At 40.9% G+C, this 18,804-nt stretch overlaps 1 protein-coding gene across 1 annotated transcript; it reads right to left on the bottom strand.

Annotated features, from left to right (window-relative positions):
- Positions 1–5,109: 5,109 nt before the first annotated feature.
- Positions 5,110–15,599, bottom strand: LOC106603853 (heat shock 70 kDa protein 4). The gene is made up of 19 exons (XM_014198053.2): positions 15,259–15,599; positions 12,053–12,110; positions 11,812–11,952; positions 11,604–11,726; positions 11,298–11,397; positions 11,083–11,216; positions 10,748–10,992; positions 10,488–10,564; positions 10,205–10,356; positions 9,858–9,964; positions 9,617–9,750; positions 9,290–9,471; positions 8,454–8,546; positions 8,175–8,321; positions 7,618–7,743; positions 7,350–7,457; positions 7,154–7,273; positions 6,859–7,020; positions 5,110–6,037 (listed from the first exon to the last, which is right to left on the bottom strand). The coding sequence occupies exons 1-19, from the start codon at positions 15,363–15,365 to the stop codon at positions 5,828–5,830; spliced, it is 2,526 nt and encodes an 841-aa protein (XP_014053528.1). The 5' UTR covers positions 15,366–15,599; the 3' UTR covers positions 5,110–5,827.
- Between the last annotated feature and the right edge of the window lie 3,205 nt (positions 15,600–18,804).

The following is an 18,804-nucleotide window of genomic DNA, read 5'->3' as shown; positions in this document are numbered from 1 at the left end:
TCCTCTTGTCCAGATGGGATAGGGCAGTGTGCAGTGCGATGGCAATTGCATCTGTGGACCTGTTGGGGCTAGGGTGGCAGTGGGTCTAGAGTGGCAGGTAGTAGAGGTGACATGATCCTTGACTAGTCTCTCAAAGGACTTCATGATGACAAGTGAGAGCTACGGGGCAATAGTCATTTAGTTATCTTTGCTTTCTTGGGTACAGGAAAAATGGTGGCCATCTTGAAGCATGTGGGGACAACAGACTGGGATAGGGAGCGATTGAATATGTCCGTAAACACACCAGCCAGCTGGTCTGCTTATGCTCTGAGGATGCGGCTAGGGATGCCGTCTGGGCCAGCAGCCTTGTGAGGGTTAACACGTTTAAAAGGTCTTACTCACATTGGCCACGGAGAAGGAGCCCGCAGTCCTTGTTAGCGGGCCGTGTCGGTGGCACTGTATTATCCTCAAAGTTGGCAAAGAAGGTGTTTAGTTTGTCTGGAAGCAATACGTCAGTATCCGTGACATGGCTGGTTTTCTTTTTTTAGTCCGTAATTGCCTGTAGACCCTGCCACATACGTTGTGTCTGAGCCGTTGAATAGCGACTCCACTTTGTCCCTATACAGACATGTCGCTTGTTTGATTGCCTTGCGGAGGGAATAACTACACAGTTTATATTCAGCAATATTCCCAGTCCTCTTCCCATGGTTAAATGTGATGGTTCGCACTTTCAGTCCATCCATGGTTTTTGGTTAGGGTAGGTTTTAATAGTCACAGTGGGTACAACATCTCCAATGCACTTCCTTATAAACTCAGTCACCGTATAGATCGATGTTATTCTCTGAGGCTGCCCGGAACATTTCCCAGTCCGCGTGATCAAAACAATCTTGAAGCGTGGATTCAATTTGTCAGACCAATGTTGAATGGTTCTAGTCATGGGTAGATTCTGTTTGAGTTTCTGCGTATAGGACTGTAGGAGCAAGATGGAGTCGTGGTCGGATTTGCCAAAGGGAGGGCCTTGCATGCATCACAGAAGTTAGAGTAGCAGTGGTCAGTGTATTGCCCACGCATGTGCTGCAATCAACATGTTGATAGAATTTAGGTAGCCTTGTTCTCAAATTTGCTTTGTTAAAATCCCCAACTACAATAAATGCAGCCTCAGGATATATGGTTTCCAGTTTACATAGAGTCCAGTAAAGTTCCTTGAGGGCCGTCATGGTATCTGCTTGAGGGGGTTTATACACAGCTGTGACGATAACTGACGAGAATTCTCTTGGGAGATAATATGGTCGGCATTTAATTGTAAGGAATTCTAGGTCAGGTGAACAGAAGGACTTGATATGTTGTTATGGTTACACCATGAGTCGTTAATCATGGAGCATACACCCCCGCTCTTCTTCCCAGAGAGATGTTTATTTCTGTCAGCGTGACGCATGAAGAAACGCGGTGGCTGTACCGACTCCGACAACATAGCCCTTGAGATCATGTTAGGGTCTAGGGTTTTACAGAGCTACTTATGAGCATAGTTCTAGTTGAAACTGTGTAGCTTCCATACTAGTTAGTCAGGTAACGTTAACATTTCTGTTAGATAGCTAACTAGCTGGATAACATCAGCTTTTCCCCAAACTCGGTCCTGGGGACCCCAAGGTGTGCACGTGTTGGTTTTTTCCCCTAGCACTACACAGCCGATTCAAATAATCAAAGCTTGATGATTAGTTGTTTCTATGAATCAGCTGTGTAGTGTTAGGGTAAAAAAAACTAAATGTGCACCCCTTGGGGTCCCCGGGACTGGATTTGGGAAACCCTGTGTTAGTTGATTCTCTTTAACAAGGGTGTCAAACTCATTCCATGGGGGGCCCATGTCTGCTGTGATAATTAGGCAGCCCAATTAGGATCTTTTTTTTCTCAATAATTGATGTTTTGACCAATCAGATCAAAAAGATCTGATGTGAAAAGATCTGATGTGATCTGATGTCAAGATACCAATTAGTGGGAGAAAAGAAAAATCAGAATTGGGCTGCCAGTCTAAACCTAACTATCACAGCCAGTGTAACTTTATAGAAAACAAAAACCAGCACCCCTGTTAAAGAGAATCAACTCACAGGGCTTCCCAAAAGCAGTCCCTGGGACCCAAGGGGTGCACGTTTTGGTGTTTGCCCTACTACACAGCTGATTCAAAGGAACAACTAATCATCACGCTTTGATTATTTGAATCCGAAGTGTAGTGCTTGGGCAAAAACCAAAACGTGCACCCCAGGACTGAGTTTGGGTAAAAACGTATCTAACGTTATCCAGGTAACGTTAGCTAGCTAGAAACGTTAACTGACTAACAAGTATGGAAGCTAGCAACCTACACGGCTTCAACTAGAATGAAATAAAACTATGCTCTAGAGTGGCTCTGTAACAACCCTAGGCCCTAACACGATCGCAAGGGCTAACTGCCTTGACAGCCGTATTGATAGTAGCTAAATTAGATAACTAATGTTAACAGCATACTAGTAGGTAACTAACTAGCTACCGTTTGTTAGGCTAGAAACGTTGGCCTACACATCTTCATTTGTTAACTATAGTAGCTATCATGAGTAATCAGTCACTGGTTAAAATAAGTAGATTACAAGCATTTTCTTAGATCGTGGTAATGTAACTATGTGTTATTTACCTTATATTCCTGCCCAGGGGCGGAAATCACGGGGGGGACGGGGGGGACACGACCCCCTCATCCTGGGAAAAATATGATTTGTCCCCCCCAATATATCACTGAAACATAACTATGTAATTTAAATAATATGAATAATACGCAATGAAAGCAATTGTGCTGATTATAGACACTTAATAGCGCGTTTTTAACTTTCAAAAGATTGCAACCCCCCCCACCCTTTGCCTCACAATGGTTTGATCCACTGCCAGTTCCTTAGCTTGCTACGTAACTGCCGTGAGGTTCATCCAGTCAATCGCGCACACACACTAGCTGAATTTGCAGAGCTAGCGCGCAAATATTAACTATTAAGCTAGCTAGTACCTATTCCATTTATGTGGCGTCGTCAAAGATGGAATCAGCATGCAGATGATGTAAATAAGTGCTTCAAAGTCCCTGTGATAAGGTTAGCGATAAACTGAAGTCCAAACTGAACAGAACTACACTCTCTTCTACCATTGTCTTAAATATATTTAATGGTCTCGTTGCAAAAGCTAAATTGTCGCAAGTGAACTTTTATTTATTTATTTTATTTCACCTTTATTTAACCCGGGTAGCAAAGATTATAGCAAACACCACTGAAACTGAATTGGTGCTCGCTAGCTTTGCAAATTCAGCTATTGTTGGAAGCCAGCCAATATGAAACAAACTATTAAAATTACAAAAGGTTGCAGCATATGTTGTGTAAATGGTGAACTCATACAGCTGTCAACTCTTGTCATTTTAATCCGTTTCACATTTGCTAGCTACCTTTTAGATCGAAGCCCAAATAGAATGATTGAAGATGATAGAAGCCCATCTACTACTGTAAATAACCTACACACTGTGTGTGTAGCCAGCCAGCCAGGTAGAAAAATGGCAGAAAAATAAAAGACGGACATCAGAGTATTTTTCAATACACCAAAACGCATAGTAAGAACACTAGTAGCCTAATATCTCAAAGACTAGTTGATAAAATGTTCATAAGAAAGAAATGAAATTCTAATGGAAATGTTTCACAATGACGTCATTAGGCAGAGCAGGCAACAGATGGCACACAGACAGCAGAGTTGGGGACAGATATGCAGGGACAGACTGGCAGAGACAGGGAGTCTCAGGTAAGTTTGTTGAGTCTTTGTTTGGCAACATTATGAAAGGTTCTCAATTTTTTTGACTTGTAAAATAGGAACATAATTGGAAAATGCCATGGATACCCCCACTCTCAACTTAAACTGGTGACTGAACTAAGATTTGTTAAAGGCAATGGTATTGCTGTTGTGATTAGTTGTGTAGTTTTGGGTACCGGTAGTTAGGAGTACGGCAAACACCTTATTCCTTTGGTTCCTCAATATACATTTACCATATTACAATGTAGGCTATGTGTTACAGCACTACTTTTGGTGTCCCCCTCAGGAATTGCTCTTGAGAAAATGTCATGTAATTGTCCCCTCCAAAGTTGATATCAGATTTTCGCCAATGTTCCTGCCCCACTAAAGACTTTTGGATGATGACATACTTCTGTCGCGTTCCAGACAACGCGGAAACTCGTTGGAAGATGATGCCGCGTTCAAGACAAATCGGACATTTCCGACCTGGAAACAAACTCGTTGGTACGCATATTGGAGCGTCCTTAGATCTGCCAGATAATGGGTGGCATGAATGGTATCAAACACATGGACACCATGTATGTGTTAGATACCCTTCCATTTATGCCATTACTGTGTGCCGTCTTCCCCAATCAAGGTGCCACCGGCTGCATGACCCGCAGGATGTCGGTGCAGAGTGACCATGTTGTGGAGTGCAGCCTTAACTCAAGGGTCAATTATGACCCCAAGTGGCCAAACGTCATATTTTCAAAACCCTTTTTTTGATCATGCAATTCAAGAACTTTGTCAAACAACTAACTAGTTACTGACAACAAAAAAACATTATTTACAATGATTTTTGTAGTAATATGGCGGAATTAAAATAAATCTACTTTGTATATTAGTGGTGCCACTAAACTGAAAATGTGGACTCAAGAGTAAACTGTGTGATAAAAGCAAAAAATATGTGGGCACTTTAAGGGTTAACCAGTGTTTCCAGAATAGCACTGTGGTGAAGCTGTCTGTAGGTCATGGTGGTTGGAACAGAGAAAAAAATAAACCCAGCTAGTGGGGATGAGGGCTCACCCTCTGCACACACCTGTTGGTTTTATGTAGAGCTGAGGGGGTGATCCAAAAATAATGCCTATTAAGTGGCCTATTTGTTCCTTAAAACCACTTCTGCCAATTTGAGATTTAAAGCAGTAGAACATCTAAACATTGTGAATTTGACAGTACACTAACAGCAAACCAGAACTTTGTATAATCATTTTCCTTTCGTGGAATTCAGTGTGTTCCACTCCACGTCCCTTGGAGTATTCTCTCAACATGTTCCTCATTGCATTTTCAAATAACCTTTCAAGCACTTGAACATAATTCTCATACACCAAAATGTATTTATTTTGCTTTTGGTGAGTGGTAACAGCACCAAATTGGTATTCACCATTCATTCACACCATTGTACAGAGTAGAAAAACAAAACAAGGCTATACCAGAGAACAACCCACAGACCATTGCCTTTAAATGTGACAGCCTTATATTGAAATATTGCATGACAGTAACTCAAATCTTATTAAACATATAGTAGACAGATAATTGGTGCCTCCATCATATCTCTGAATACACTAACCTTTATTCCATCCAATTTCTCTCCCATCAGGGTGTCCTCTACATTTATCCAACAGGGAATAATCATACATTTCAAGCTTGAACCCCCTTCCCATTCAAACATAAGTTAACATTTTTCACTAAACTTCTGTACTTGTTTTTTCGCGGCTTACAACCTCTTAATATTTCAATCTCAGTGGAAATAGGCTAAAGAGATGCTGAGAACATTCCTTACTAAATGGCCATTGAAGCAATACACAGAAAGCAAGTTTCTATCCTGCGGCACTCACAAGATTTGATGTCAAACAGCTTGATCAATAGGCATTCATTGTATTCAGCAAAAATAGTGGAACATGCCAAGAAGGCTGATTGACAGTATTTATAGGAATAGTTTGACTGTGTCATCAAAAGAGAGGCTATAATCAGTAAGATCTCAGAGAGGTGCAAGGCGGGTGGGGAGAGAAGGCTGGGGCAGCTGTAGCAGTTAGTCAATGTCCATCTCAGGCAGCTTGTTGCCCTCTGCAGAGTCAGGAGCCACCGTGCTCCCTGCTGCACTCTTCTCTGGGCTGCCTGGCTGGGCATCTGTGTCCTCCTGTCCATTAATAGGTCCATTCTGTTCTTCCTTCTCATCCTTGGGGATCTCCACTTTGGGCTTGGGTTTTGAGACAATGGGGTTGCAAGCTGAGTAAAGCTCCTAAACAGATGGAAAGAGGATGTTAAATTAACTTTACGAAATATTACCTATAATTAATTACAATATTAGTGAAATTGTCTTCCTTCCAAAACATGGTAATTGTGACAAAACATGCAATGTCTAGTGCAGAGCATCATTGTACCATCTAAACCGCTGTGAAAAATATTTTCAATATCTCCAAATATTGTATTTTCAGCTGTTTGAAGCTGGTGTATAAAACCGAAAGATCCAAACATGAAAATGTATGAACAAAAAGCATAGATATAGCGTACATAGAATTGATCTACAACTTCTTAGACTTGCTTTCAATAAGAATGACAGATCTACAACTAACATTTCTGTGTGAACTTGGTCAGGTTCACCCCCAAAAATGAAGATATTACAGCATTAAGTATATTAAAAAGCAGCTTTGTGTTGGAATGGTGTGGGCATACCCCAACAGAAGGATGGGGGTGTATACCAGTCAAAAATATTCACATGAGTAGACCACTGATGGCCAGCTAATCTTCCTCAGGATGACATCATCCTCAATGAGGAAATAGTAAACCTTTTTGAAACTGTATGTTTGAGGTGGGGTTTTTGAAGTGGTTTTTTCCCCCTTCAATTTATGCTTTGGCCACAAATAGGAGTATACGGTGAGTCCACAACATTATTTGGGTACAAGTTGACAGAATATGAACTTTAAAAAGTGAGCTTTGGGACATTCTGAACTTTGGATGATCATATGCCATATTAGGACCTGGAGTTGTCCCCAACCATGTGACCTGACCAGGCAGAACTGAGTCCTTGACAGACTATACAAAACTATTGTCTGCACTAACCTTTGTTTTTGCCTGAATCTCCTGGACTTTGACGGCAGGCTCCTGGGTAAGATTCTGTTTGCTCTGTGCATTCATTTTGCTGTTCATCCAAATCATGGCATCGTTCACCTGCTTATCCACCTTCAACATCTCCAACTCATCCAAATGCTCATACTGCTCCTCCTGGGTGTCAAGACAGACATAAGGAACATTTCAATGCTGAGAGACATTGAGATATATCATTACATGTCCAGTGCCTCAAGGTTGATAAAACTACATGTGCACAACTATGCAATAACAATATCTTAGAAGTTACCTTTGTTTTGTAAGCTTCTACAATCTTCATGTACTGTTGGATATGCCTTCCAAGTTCATCGAATGCTTTTGGTCTCTCCTCAGCCTCAATGTATCTTTCCTGGATGGGCTGCCCAAGTTTCTGTAGAAGGGACATTTGGTTGAGTCACATAAAATACATCCTAGAATCAGAGACAGGAATTGACTGGAAATGTTACCTTTAATTCAGCCAGTTTGTCGATGTACACTTGTTTCTGTTGGTCCTCTCCGTCATCATACAACCAGTTCTCTGTGTCCTCAAGTCTTAATGCAAAGGTGTCTCGGTCCTGCATTTAGTAAAAACAAACTTGTAGTAACTCCACATCATTTGTTTTTAATACATGTAAAGGTTACATAATACACTGGGAATAATACAAAATAAATATGGCTTAGCCTTGCTGTTAGCTAGTGCTTTTCTACTCAGCCAGCTTGAGGGAATATACTCACAGATTCACTGACAAACTTCTCCAACACTCCGTGCAGTTTGTCCCTCATCTCATAGACGTACTCCTCTACATTGTTCTTGGCATCGTTTCGCTCCTTCTCCAGCTTGTCCTGCATAATCATCTTACCCTGCGGTGGACACAAATAGAAATTTGTAGCACTCACTACTGTAAGTTGCTCTGGATAATAGCACCTGCTAAATAGTAACATTTAAATAAAAACAAATTTGTTATTTTCCTTCCTATCACAACTCTCAGGAGACACAGATGAACATGCTTAAGCAACCCATTAAACCTAATTTTACAGACAAAAAGGTTGAGAAATTCTTTATACTGTACAACAGTGGTATGATATACAGTGTTCTGTGTTAAAATTATGCTTGTAACTTGTAAAACAATAAACAGACAATAATACATGGTTTATATCAATACAGGACAGGTTTTCAACTAATGAGAACAAAAGTCAGAAACATATCCAGTCTCAGTGATGCTAAGCCAATCAGATAATACTGGAAAAAATTAATTCATGTTGATACTAGTTATGGTGTCCTACAACATTACCTCATTCTCCATGAACAGATTGACCAGGTCATTGGTTAGTTGCCAGTGCAGGCTGTTTTCGATTGGGAGTTCGACAGTCTTCGTTTTCACTTTGGGTTTCTTTGCCGATGGAGCGTGATTCTTCTCCTGTTTTCCATCCTCCGATGTCTGAGATAAAAAATGTAAAAAACGTATACTACGTTTTAGGTAAATGTGCACTGGTCCCATACCTTTATCATGAATATGTACACACAAAAAACATCCCCTAAGAATGTTGAAAATATGTAGTCAGTCAGTCACCTCCATTTCCTCAGTCTCTGACTTCTTGTCAGCATCGTCTTTCTGTCCATCACCTTTGGCTTTTTGGTCATCTTGTTCGGTCTGCATCTTACTCTGATGAGACAATAAACATTATTAGCTCTCCATTCATGTGGCGTTAACACCAAATGTTAGCTTGACATCACAATGCAAAGATGGTAAGATAACACAAGAAAAACAAGCAGGCAAAGGAAAATACAAGAATATATTTTCTGAAGCAGGTTTAACTTGTTGAGACATGACAGATGAATTAGTTGCCCTTTTACTGAATATGTCTGGGTTGATTCATTGTCCAATAAACTGGGTGTGGGAAGAGTATAGGCATTATTGCCGATGTAGCCTTGGCTTCCAGGCCTCCCTCACGTTGTTCTCCAAAGCCTGGGGAAGTTCATATTAGAAAAGTGGGTATGAGTGGAGCGCTGATTGCCAGCGGCTGCTGACTGATTGGCTGTGAGTAGATGATTATTCAAAAACAACCACCCCTTCCATTCCTCATCAGAAGTGCTAATTATCCAGATAAGCTAATTAACGGTGCGAGCATACTACATTTTTCCCCCATGGATATTTATAATTTGGTTGAAATGACACGTTCCCACATGGGCAACAAAGAAAATTATTGGCTTTTGACTTCCAATCGCTGCCTGTTTGAAAGTGCCTATTCTAATTGTTGGGGAGGGGCAAACAACTTGGATACCCTCCACCTTCTTTTGGCCTCTTTCTGACAGGAACTTCCACAGGCTTTTATACCGAAGGTGAGGTGAAAGCCTGGTAGAGGCCATAGCCTATGTAAGCGCTGTGCGAAAACAGTGCACACAAACCTCCTCTTCCTTCCCGGCTGGGTCTGTCTCCATTGGCTCCTCTCCCTCATTAGGTTTCAGGAGCTCTACTAGAGAGGCACTGGACACGCTGAAGACCCCGTGGACATTCACCCTGACCTTCACCTTGACCTTTGAACTCTCACCATTTGCCTGGGGAACCACTTTCTGGACCATGAACTGACCTGACGAGTTCACAAGCGGAGTATTAGAAGACACCCAGTAACCTGGCCTCAGAGACAACCATTAAAAGTACAAAATTAACTGAACAGGTGCAAGCCTATAGCTTATTAGAGGCATTTAAAGTTTCAGGACTGTTTGTTCTGGTACCTATTGTGGGGTCCGGGTACGGCAGCTCTTTGGGGTTGTTGTAGTATGCCTCCAAGGAGAAGGGCTCTCTCCGGTAGAATGTCAACACTTTGGAGAAGGGTGCTGCATGGTTCCTTGGGAATACCTCGCAATCACTGACGGAGGAGAGTAGACCAGAAGATGACGTGAGTCACTGCCCATCAGAGTTCAGTGCAATCAGTGTTAAATAAGTCTATGTCAAATGTGAAGAAGATATCATTACCTTAACCCCTCTTCTGCAGCAGAGTTCCACTTCAAGGATATGGGATAGTGGACGACATCCGTGATGGAAAACTCTCTGACTTTGAAGGCAGGGGACAGGATTGCACACTAAGGAGATAAACCACCTGCATTATAATATGTTCGCTAAGTGTTTAACAACTGTATACAGTACTTAATGGTATGTCAACAGGAAAAGTTATTACCTGCTAATTGTTTGTGCTATGCCAGTAAACATCAGGTCAACAACTACAGCGATACCGACCAGTTCCATGAGTGAGAGACATGGGCGTGCCATTTTTAGCCATTTGCTGAAGAAATCATTGGGGACAGTGAGTCATAACATGATACCTGCAGTGCACATCCTCTTGCGACAGCCTCGTCTGCGTTTAATGTCGTGCTCAGCTCTTTTCCAAAGAATTTGCTGACTCTTTCTTTGACGGCAGGGATCCTGGAGGCACCGCCCACGATTTCCACAGCGTAGATGTCTTCCTTCTTCAGCTCTGGACAATGCATGAAACATATTAGTAGTTAGATTTAAACAGCCAATCCAGGTCTTAGCAAGAACATGAACAGGCTGCGCATGTGCAAGTGGCTCAGGGATATTCCAGCTACTATTACTACAGCTACTCACTGGCTTGTTCCATGACGCTGTGCAGGGGAGCTTCCACTTTGGCCAAAAGCCCTGCACACATCTCCTCAAAGTGGCCTCTGGAACAACAGTGGTCATGGGATATTAATAGATACCATACACACATGCAGCTGCTTGCATCATGATACACATGCACCGAATGAAAACACTTCCTGACACATGGCTTTTCCACTGCGGATGGCCAAATGTGTCACGTAGACGTACCGAGATAAATGAGAGGACTTGTTTTATGCTCCACTAACCTGTTGAGTTTCCCAGTCACGTCGATGTCATTCATGAAGCACTCGATGTTGAGGGGCAGATCAGAGGAGTTGGCGCTCATCAGCTTCTTGAGCTTCTCACACTCCTGGTAGAGACGAACCAGGGCTCTGGGCTTGGTCTTCACATCCAGCTTGTACTTCTTGCGAAACTCCTCACAGAAATGGTTCACCAACACCTCGTCAAAGTCTTTGCCACCCAATTCTGCATCAAACGCAGAAGCTAGAATCTGAAAGAGAACAAAAAAAATGTACTTAATGCCTTATTTTATCTTTATTTTTTTTGTGTTACGTTGTCTTTGAACATATCAAAAACGTACCTTGAGCTTTCCTTTGTTGAATGCACAGACAGAGACCTGATAACCAGAGTGGCCCAAATCTACAAATACCACATTTCTTGGCTTTTCCTCAGGGGCAGGGAGATCCTGTTTATAGATCCCATATGCCAGTGTAACTGGAATAGACAGAGAAATTGGTTCAGACCAAGATTTACATGGGATAACATTGTTCGGTGTAGGCATGGTAATGGCATTACCTGCAGTGGTGTCATTCATGAGTCGTAGGCAGTTGAGCCCTGCAATCTGAGCTGCATCTATGACAGACCTCCTCTCTGCATCAGTGTAGAAGCTGGGGACCTGGAGGACATTAGGAGAAATTATGACAGTTGACCAAAAAAAAAAAAAAAAAAAAAAAGTCCTTGACTGCCTAAACTGTGTGTGCGCGCACGTGTAACTGCATATTTTCTATAGGGCATAGGCATCGCTGTAGACATGAGAGTTTGTTAACCAAAAAAAGAATACTCTATCTTTACGCCTGTCTAAATAGATTTAAAACTGCTTACAGAGATGACACAGTCAGCCACAGGTTTCTTCATTGCCGTCTCAGCAGTCTCCTTCAGTTTGGTCAGCAGCATGGCAGTGACTTGTTCAATGCTGAAGACTTTCTCCTCCTCCATGTACATCACCTAGTAAAAAATTGAGCAATGAAGTAAAAATGTATATCTCAAACCAGCTCCCCGTTCAGCCGCATCTTCACTTCTGATCATTTACCTTGATGCCGGTCATCCCAGAAGGCATCTGGGCCAGGTCGTAAACCAAGCTAGATTTTTCTGACTGGACATAGGGGTCTAAGAATGCCCTGCCATGGAATCGCTTGAACCCTTGAACAGTGTTCTTACAATTTGTTACAACCTTAAAAAAAGAAAAAAGAACAAATGCCATGGTCAAATAACATGCTACTTTATTTTCACAAATGACTTGTATTAACGATACGTCTTAAAGCAAGGCTTACCTGGCCTTTCGCTGCCGCTCCTATTGAACGATTCCGTGGTCCAAAGGACACACATGCTCTGAAAAAAGGTGAACAAGATAATTGATAAGATCCTTCCCTGTGTGCTTGGTGCTTTAGATTCTATGGCATTCCATATCTTAGTGTGAATTATCCTGTGTAAAATTCAGAGACTGAGATGAGATAAGTAAAGTAATCTATAACTTAGCATGTCATCACATTAAATTGTTTAGCCTACATTAAGCTTGGGCGGTTTACCGTATATCAGGGTATTTTGAAATACAGACAGTATGATTTTCAACACTGTCAACAAAAAAAGGTGCGTACTACGCCACTGCTTATAGGTTATGACAAGATTTCTATCGAAGATGTGCCAAATAGATTATCTTCAGCTCAGGGCTCCAACTATGCATTTGGTTTTCTAGCATTACAGCAGAGACAATCAATCCCCTCCTGGATCAAGATCCCTGCTGCTTAAATTTATTTTGCACGTTAAAAAACTTGAACCCGATCGAACGTCTCTAGATATCGAACATCTCTAGATAGACCTGAAAATAGCTGTGCAGCGACGCTCCCCATCCAACTTGACAGCGCTTGAGAGGATCTGCAGAGAAGAATGGGAGAAACTCCCCAAATACAGGTGTGCCAAGCTTGTAGCATCATACCCAAGAAGACTCAAGACTGTAATTACTGCCAAAGATTATTCAACAAAGTACAGAGTAAAGGATCTGAATACTTACATAAATGTGATATTTCCCTTTTAAAAGTGATGGAAACACTAAAGTAACTCAGATATTACCTGTCCAACAAGTATTTGTAAATATAAATGTCAGTCTGGGACAGAATCTTGAGCATTTGTTTTTTCAATGTTGGACTTTGGTAAAATATTGGGTATCGACATCCATCTGCAAGCTTGTGATGTTCTTTTTCATAGTCCATGATCCTCCACTAACGAAAAGTATGTGATGAATTCGATTATGATTCTTGCTAAATATTACATCCATAAAATGAATAAAAACATCCTATTCAATATTTTTTTAAGGTAGATTTAACTTATTACTTTACCACATTGAATACTATGCTCTGTAAGAAGAAGGTAATGAAATCAATTGATACTCTTGTCTTTGAATGTAAAAACCCCGTGTTTCTGTTTTTGTGTTACAATTTTAAAGAAGGATGTATAGATTTTTGTAAGACATTTAAATGTGTATCTTTCAATTTATAGAATTTCACAAATATATATCTAAATACCAACTGCTTGAAAAATGTATATTTCTTTCAACTAGAAAAATAATGTAATTTGCTGGACAAGGATTGTCCTGACTTTCAAAAGTGCCTGAATTGCTTCGACTTTTATTTCTGATTGACTGGATGCAAGTTTAAACATCCAATTATTTCATATCTATAGGAATGCAAGTTTCACCTGTGTTATGCAATCAATTCTTTCATTCCATCCATGCTGCCTGAAGAAGACTCTAGAAGTCGACAAGGTGTGACGTCATGACGTTCAGCTGTTTCTTTTGTTTTTTCCCCAATGGAAACGTACCTTACCCCTGGTTTTATGCTGCTTTTACAAACTAGTCGGAACTAGGAAACTCAGAAATGTGCGATTTGCTAATTGATAGAACGCGGCACGTGTATAACTACAACCATTTAGCAAGTCAGATATTTCAGAGTTTTTCAAGTTCCAATTGGCGACATATTTTCATTAGAATATTCTAAAATCCGCATAACAAAAATTTGCGCATTTTTCCACCAGAGATGTTTCCATCAAATTGACTTCTTAAATAATAATAAAAAAGGCTGTGCTTGATGACGTGGGCACATAAAAACACCCTTTGCGGTTCAATTCCCATGTACCAAATAAAAAATACAAGTTACATTTTCAACTCTACTGATGGTTCTCTCACAAAATATGTTGGATTATATATCCAGTGTGCACACTCTGGTATTGGCACGTGCACTCTAGCTACATTATGAGATTATCATTATAGACAAAAGAGCGTTATTATTTTTATTTATAAACGGCAACCAATCATCGATTATCATGTCACCAGAATAAGACCCTCGATATTTATTGGAAAGGCGCATTAATACATTTACATTTTAGTCACTTAGCAGACACTCTTATCCAGAGCGATTTACAGCAAGCAGTGAGTGCATACGTTTTTCATACTTTTTTTGTACTGGTCCCACTTGGGAATCGAATATTGCACTTTCACCACCCTGTGAAATTAATCATAACTGGTTTTATCTGTAGCCTAATAAACTGCATTTTTTCCCCGAGTAGTAGTGGTAGGACCACAAACGTCATCGCGTGACTCCAAGTGTACTTCGATATGATGGCTATGTTAATATTTGCGCATAAAAGCAATTCCACCGTCATTTCTCGCATAATTAATTTTATCGGCACTAAAAGATAACTTGTCTAGCGTGTTTTGTCGACGTCCGGAAGTTTAACGAAAAATGTTGTTTCCATCAGGCCGGTCATTACATGTTTTATCCGACATGTACTTTACTTGCATAGGAAGGTTTGATGGAACCTGGTTTATGACCGTTTTAGGCAGTTATCGCATGTATTTTCTGTCAACTTTCTTAATAAATGTTAAAGAAAAAAAACGCCACAAAAAATAAAAATCCCGGAACAAGTTAATGGAAATATTGACTTAAATCTGACAGTACTGTAAATTAAGTGGCCAGTGGTGCCATAAACTAATAATATGGTATATATTTTTTAAATAAAGGTTTAAAAAAAAATCTCATTGGATGGTGTACTTTACCACACAGTTTTACGCACTGCAAAATTGCTAGAATATTCCTACCGGCGACTGACGGATGTCGTCATAGCAAGTGAGCCAGTACAGTAAACCGTGAGCTAGCTAACTGGCTAACTATGATAGCAGGCGAACTCATAAGTAACTGCTAGTTTAATATCAACCATTAACTAGTTCAATACACATGTGAAATAAGTCCATCTGATAAAAGCGGGATGGAGAAATTAGATGGATTTAACGTTAGCTAGCTCACTAACGTAATGCAGCTGAATTCACGTGCAGTACCCTGTACACAACACCGTTAACTAACTAGCTAGCAGCTAGTTGTCCAGGCCGCAAAAACAGAAACTGGCCACTCTCACAAACCAAGTGTATTTGTCTCAAGTGTATGGCTAGTCTAGACTAGAGAAATGAGTTTTAAAATATTTTACTTACGGTGTACTTCGGTCGCTGTATTCGTTAGCCACGGTCTCAATTCCTCCGGCTCGAGCTACAGCAACATAGCAGCTTTGAAAGCCCACATCAATTCCCACCACTGACATCTTCCACGCTAACGTTACCTTGCCTGTATTCTACTATTGTATGAAATATTGACGTCAATAACTCCTTAAAATAACAGAAACGTGTTTGAATTATTTTTTGAAAGACGTACAAAAGTCAGTGGATATTGTTAAATCAGAAGTGTACTTCAATTCACAATCCGCAGCACTGTACTGAGTAATCTGATAGCTGTGCACACCGGGCGGTAGATAACAAGATCTGCTACAACTACAAGGTGGTTTTGTGAGTTCACGCGGAATCCCAATGCAATATCGCGAGAATTGAATAGTTCTCGATGGCTCTGGACCTTTCTATCAGAAAGATGTCGTTCTAAACCATGTGGAATCTTTTTTATTTTCTCCAACTAATGATATGTAGTACTCACATATGGCAGTATCTCAACTGCTGCTAACTCAAACTTGGCATGTAAAATGCGTATATATATTATATATATTATATAAATATTATATTATATTATGTATAAATATATATATACTTATACATAATATAATATATATAATATATATATAATATATCTATGCATTTTACATGCCAAGTTTGAGTTAGCAGCAGTTGAGATACTGCCATATGTGAGTACTACATATCATTAGTTGGAGAAAATCAAAAAAATTCCACATGGTTTAGAACGACATCTTTCTGATAGAAAGGTCCAGAGCCATCGAGAACTATTCAATTATTCAACAATTCAATTATATACACACACACTACCGTTCAAAAGTTTGGGGTCACTTAGAAATGTCCTTGTTTTTGAAAGAAAAGCACGTTTTGTTGATCATTAAAATAACATCAAATTGATCAGCTATACAGTGTATGCATTGTTAATGTTGTAAATGACTATTGTAGCTGGAAACGGCTGATTTTTTATGGAATATCTACATAGGTGTATAGAGGCCCATTATCAGCAAACATCACTCCTGTGTTCCAATGGCATGTTGTGTTAGCTAATCTTAGTTTATAATTTTAAAAGGCTAATTGATCATTAGAAAAGCCTTTTGCAATTACGTTAGCACAGCTGAAAACGTTTCTGATTAAAGAAGAAATAAAACTGGCCTTCTTTAGACTAGTTGAGTATCTGGAGCATCAGCAATTGTGGGTTCGATTACAGGCTAAAAATGGCCAGAAACAAATAACTTTCTTCTGAAACCTGTCAGTCTATTCTTGTTCTGAGAAATGAAGGCTATACCATGCGAGAAATTGCCAAGAAACGGAAGATCTCGTACAATGCTGTGTACTACTCCCTTCACAGAACAGTGCAAACTGGCTCAAACCAGAATAGAAAGAGGGGCGGGAGGCCCCGGTGCACAACTGAGCAAGAGGACAAGTACATTAGAGTGTCTAGTTTGAGAAACAGACGCCTCACAAGTCCTCAACTGGCAGCTTCATTAAATATTACCCGCAAAACACCAGTCTCAACGTCAACAGTGAAGAGGCAACCCCCGGGATGCTGGCCTTCTACAAATGACGATGGACGGTTAGTGCTATCCAGAATCCTTGGGATGTCCCTAAACCCTAACCCCCAGCAGGAGGCTGATGAGGGGAGGGAGGCTCATAATAATAGCCCGGGAACAGAGCGAATGGAATGGTATCATGGAAACATGATGCCAACCCTAACCCTAACCTTAACCCTAACCCATGTGTTTGATGTATTTGATATTATTCCAGCCTTTACCACGAGCCCGTCCTCCCCAATTAAGGTGCCACCAACCGCCTGTGAGTCTCTTAACCCTTGCTTACCCTAACCCTTACCTAACTTTAACCTTAACCCTTACCTTAAACATTTTAAATGTCAACTTCAATGGGGTAATGTCCGAGTTGGGCCGTCCCACGGATCCCCAATATCAAGGATCAATTATGTACAGTCATTTTCAGCTACCTACAGTATATTTTATTTATTTTATTTCACCTTTATTTAACCAGGTAGGCAAGTTGAGAACAAGTTCTCATTTACAATTGCGACCTGGCCAAGATAAAGCAAAGCAGTTCGACACACAACAACACAGAGGGACACATGGAGTAAAACAAACATACAGTCAATAATACATTAGAAAAATAAGTCTATACACAATGTGAGCAAATGAGGTGAGATAAGGGAGGTAAAGGCAAAAAAGGCCATGGTGGCAAAGTAAATACAATATAGCGAGTAAAACACTGGAATGGTAGATTTGTAGTGGAAGAAAGTGCAAAGTAGAAATATAAATAATGGGGTGCAAAGGAGAAAAATAAATAAATACAGTAGGGGAAGAGGTAGTTGTTAGGGCTAAATTATAGATGGGCTATGTACAGGTGCAGTGATCTGTGATCTGCTCTGACAGCTGGTACTTAAAGCTAATGAGGGAGATATGTGTTTCCAGTTTCAGAGATTTTTGTAGTTTGTTCCAGTAATTGGCAGCGGAGTACTGGAAGGAGAGACGGCCAAAGGAAGAATTGGCTTTGGGGGAGACCAGAAAGATATACCTGCTGGAGAGCGTGCTACAGGTGGGTGCTGCTATGGTGACCAGTGAGCTGAGATAAGGGGGGACTTTACCTAGCAGGGTCTTGTGGATGACCTGGAGCCAGTGGGTTTGGCGACGAGTATGAAGCGAGGGCCAGCCAACGAGAGCGTACAGGTCGCAGTGGTGGGTAGTATATGGGGCTTTGGTGACAAAACGGATGGCACTGTGATAGACTGCATCCAGTTTATTGAGTAGGGTATTGGAGGCTATTTTGTAAATGACATCGCTGAAGTCAAGGATTGGTAGGATGGTCAGTTTTACGAGGGTATGTTTGGCAGCATGAGTGAAGGATGCTTTGTTGCGAAATAGGAAGCCAATTCTAGATTTAACTTTGGATTGGAGATGTTTGATGTGAGTCTGGAAGGAGAGCTTACAGTCTAAACAGACACCTAGGTATTTGTAGTTGTCCACATATTCTAAGTAAGAACCGTCCAGAGTAGTGATGCTGGGCGGGCGGGCAGGTGCGGGCAGCGATCGGTTGAAGAGCATGCATTTAGTTTTACTTGTATTTAAGAGCAGTTGGAAGCCACGGAAGGAGAGTTGTATGGCATTGAAGCTCGTCTGGAGGGTTGTTAACACAGTGTCCAAAGAAGGGCCAGAAGTATACAGAATGGTGTCGTCTGCGTAGAGGTGGATCAGAGAATCACCAGCAGCAAGAGCGACATCATTGATGTATACAGAGAAAAGAGTTGGCCCAAGAATTGAACACTGTGGCACCCCTATAGAGACTACCAGAGGCCCGGACAACAGGCCCTCCGATTTGACACATTGAACTCTATCAGAGAAGCAGTTGGTGAACCAGGCGAGGCAATCGTTTGAGAAACCAAGGCTATTGAGTCTGCCGATGAGGATGTGGTGATTGACAGAGTCGAAAGCCTTGGCCAGGTCAAAGAATACGGCAGCACAGTATTGTTTCTTATCGATGGCG

Source organism: Salmo salar, chromosome ssa04, assembly GCF_905237065.1.
Source record: "Salmo salar chromosome ssa04, Ssal_v3.1, whole genome shotgun sequence".
In the NCBI taxonomy this organism is placed as follows: domain Eukaryota; kingdom Metazoa; phylum Chordata; class Actinopteri; order Salmoniformes; family Salmonidae; genus Salmo; species Salmo salar.
This window is presented reverse-complemented; position numbering and strand designations above follow the sequence as displayed.

Bases quoted from the DNA above. Each gene is read 5' to 3' on its own strand.
- LOC106603853 (XM_014198053.2), bottom strand. From the start codon at position 15,365: ATGTCAGTGGTGGGAATTGATGTGGGCTTTCAAAGCTGCTATGTTGCT. The intron at 11,398-11,603 runs GTAAGCAGTTTT...AATGTCCTCCAG, and splicing joins TGGCTGACTGTGTCATCTCT to GTCCCCAGCTTCTACACTGA. The intron at 11,217-11,297 runs GTAATGCCATTA...TGTCTATTCCAG, and splicing joins CATGAATGACACCACTGCAG to TTACACTGGCATATGGGATC.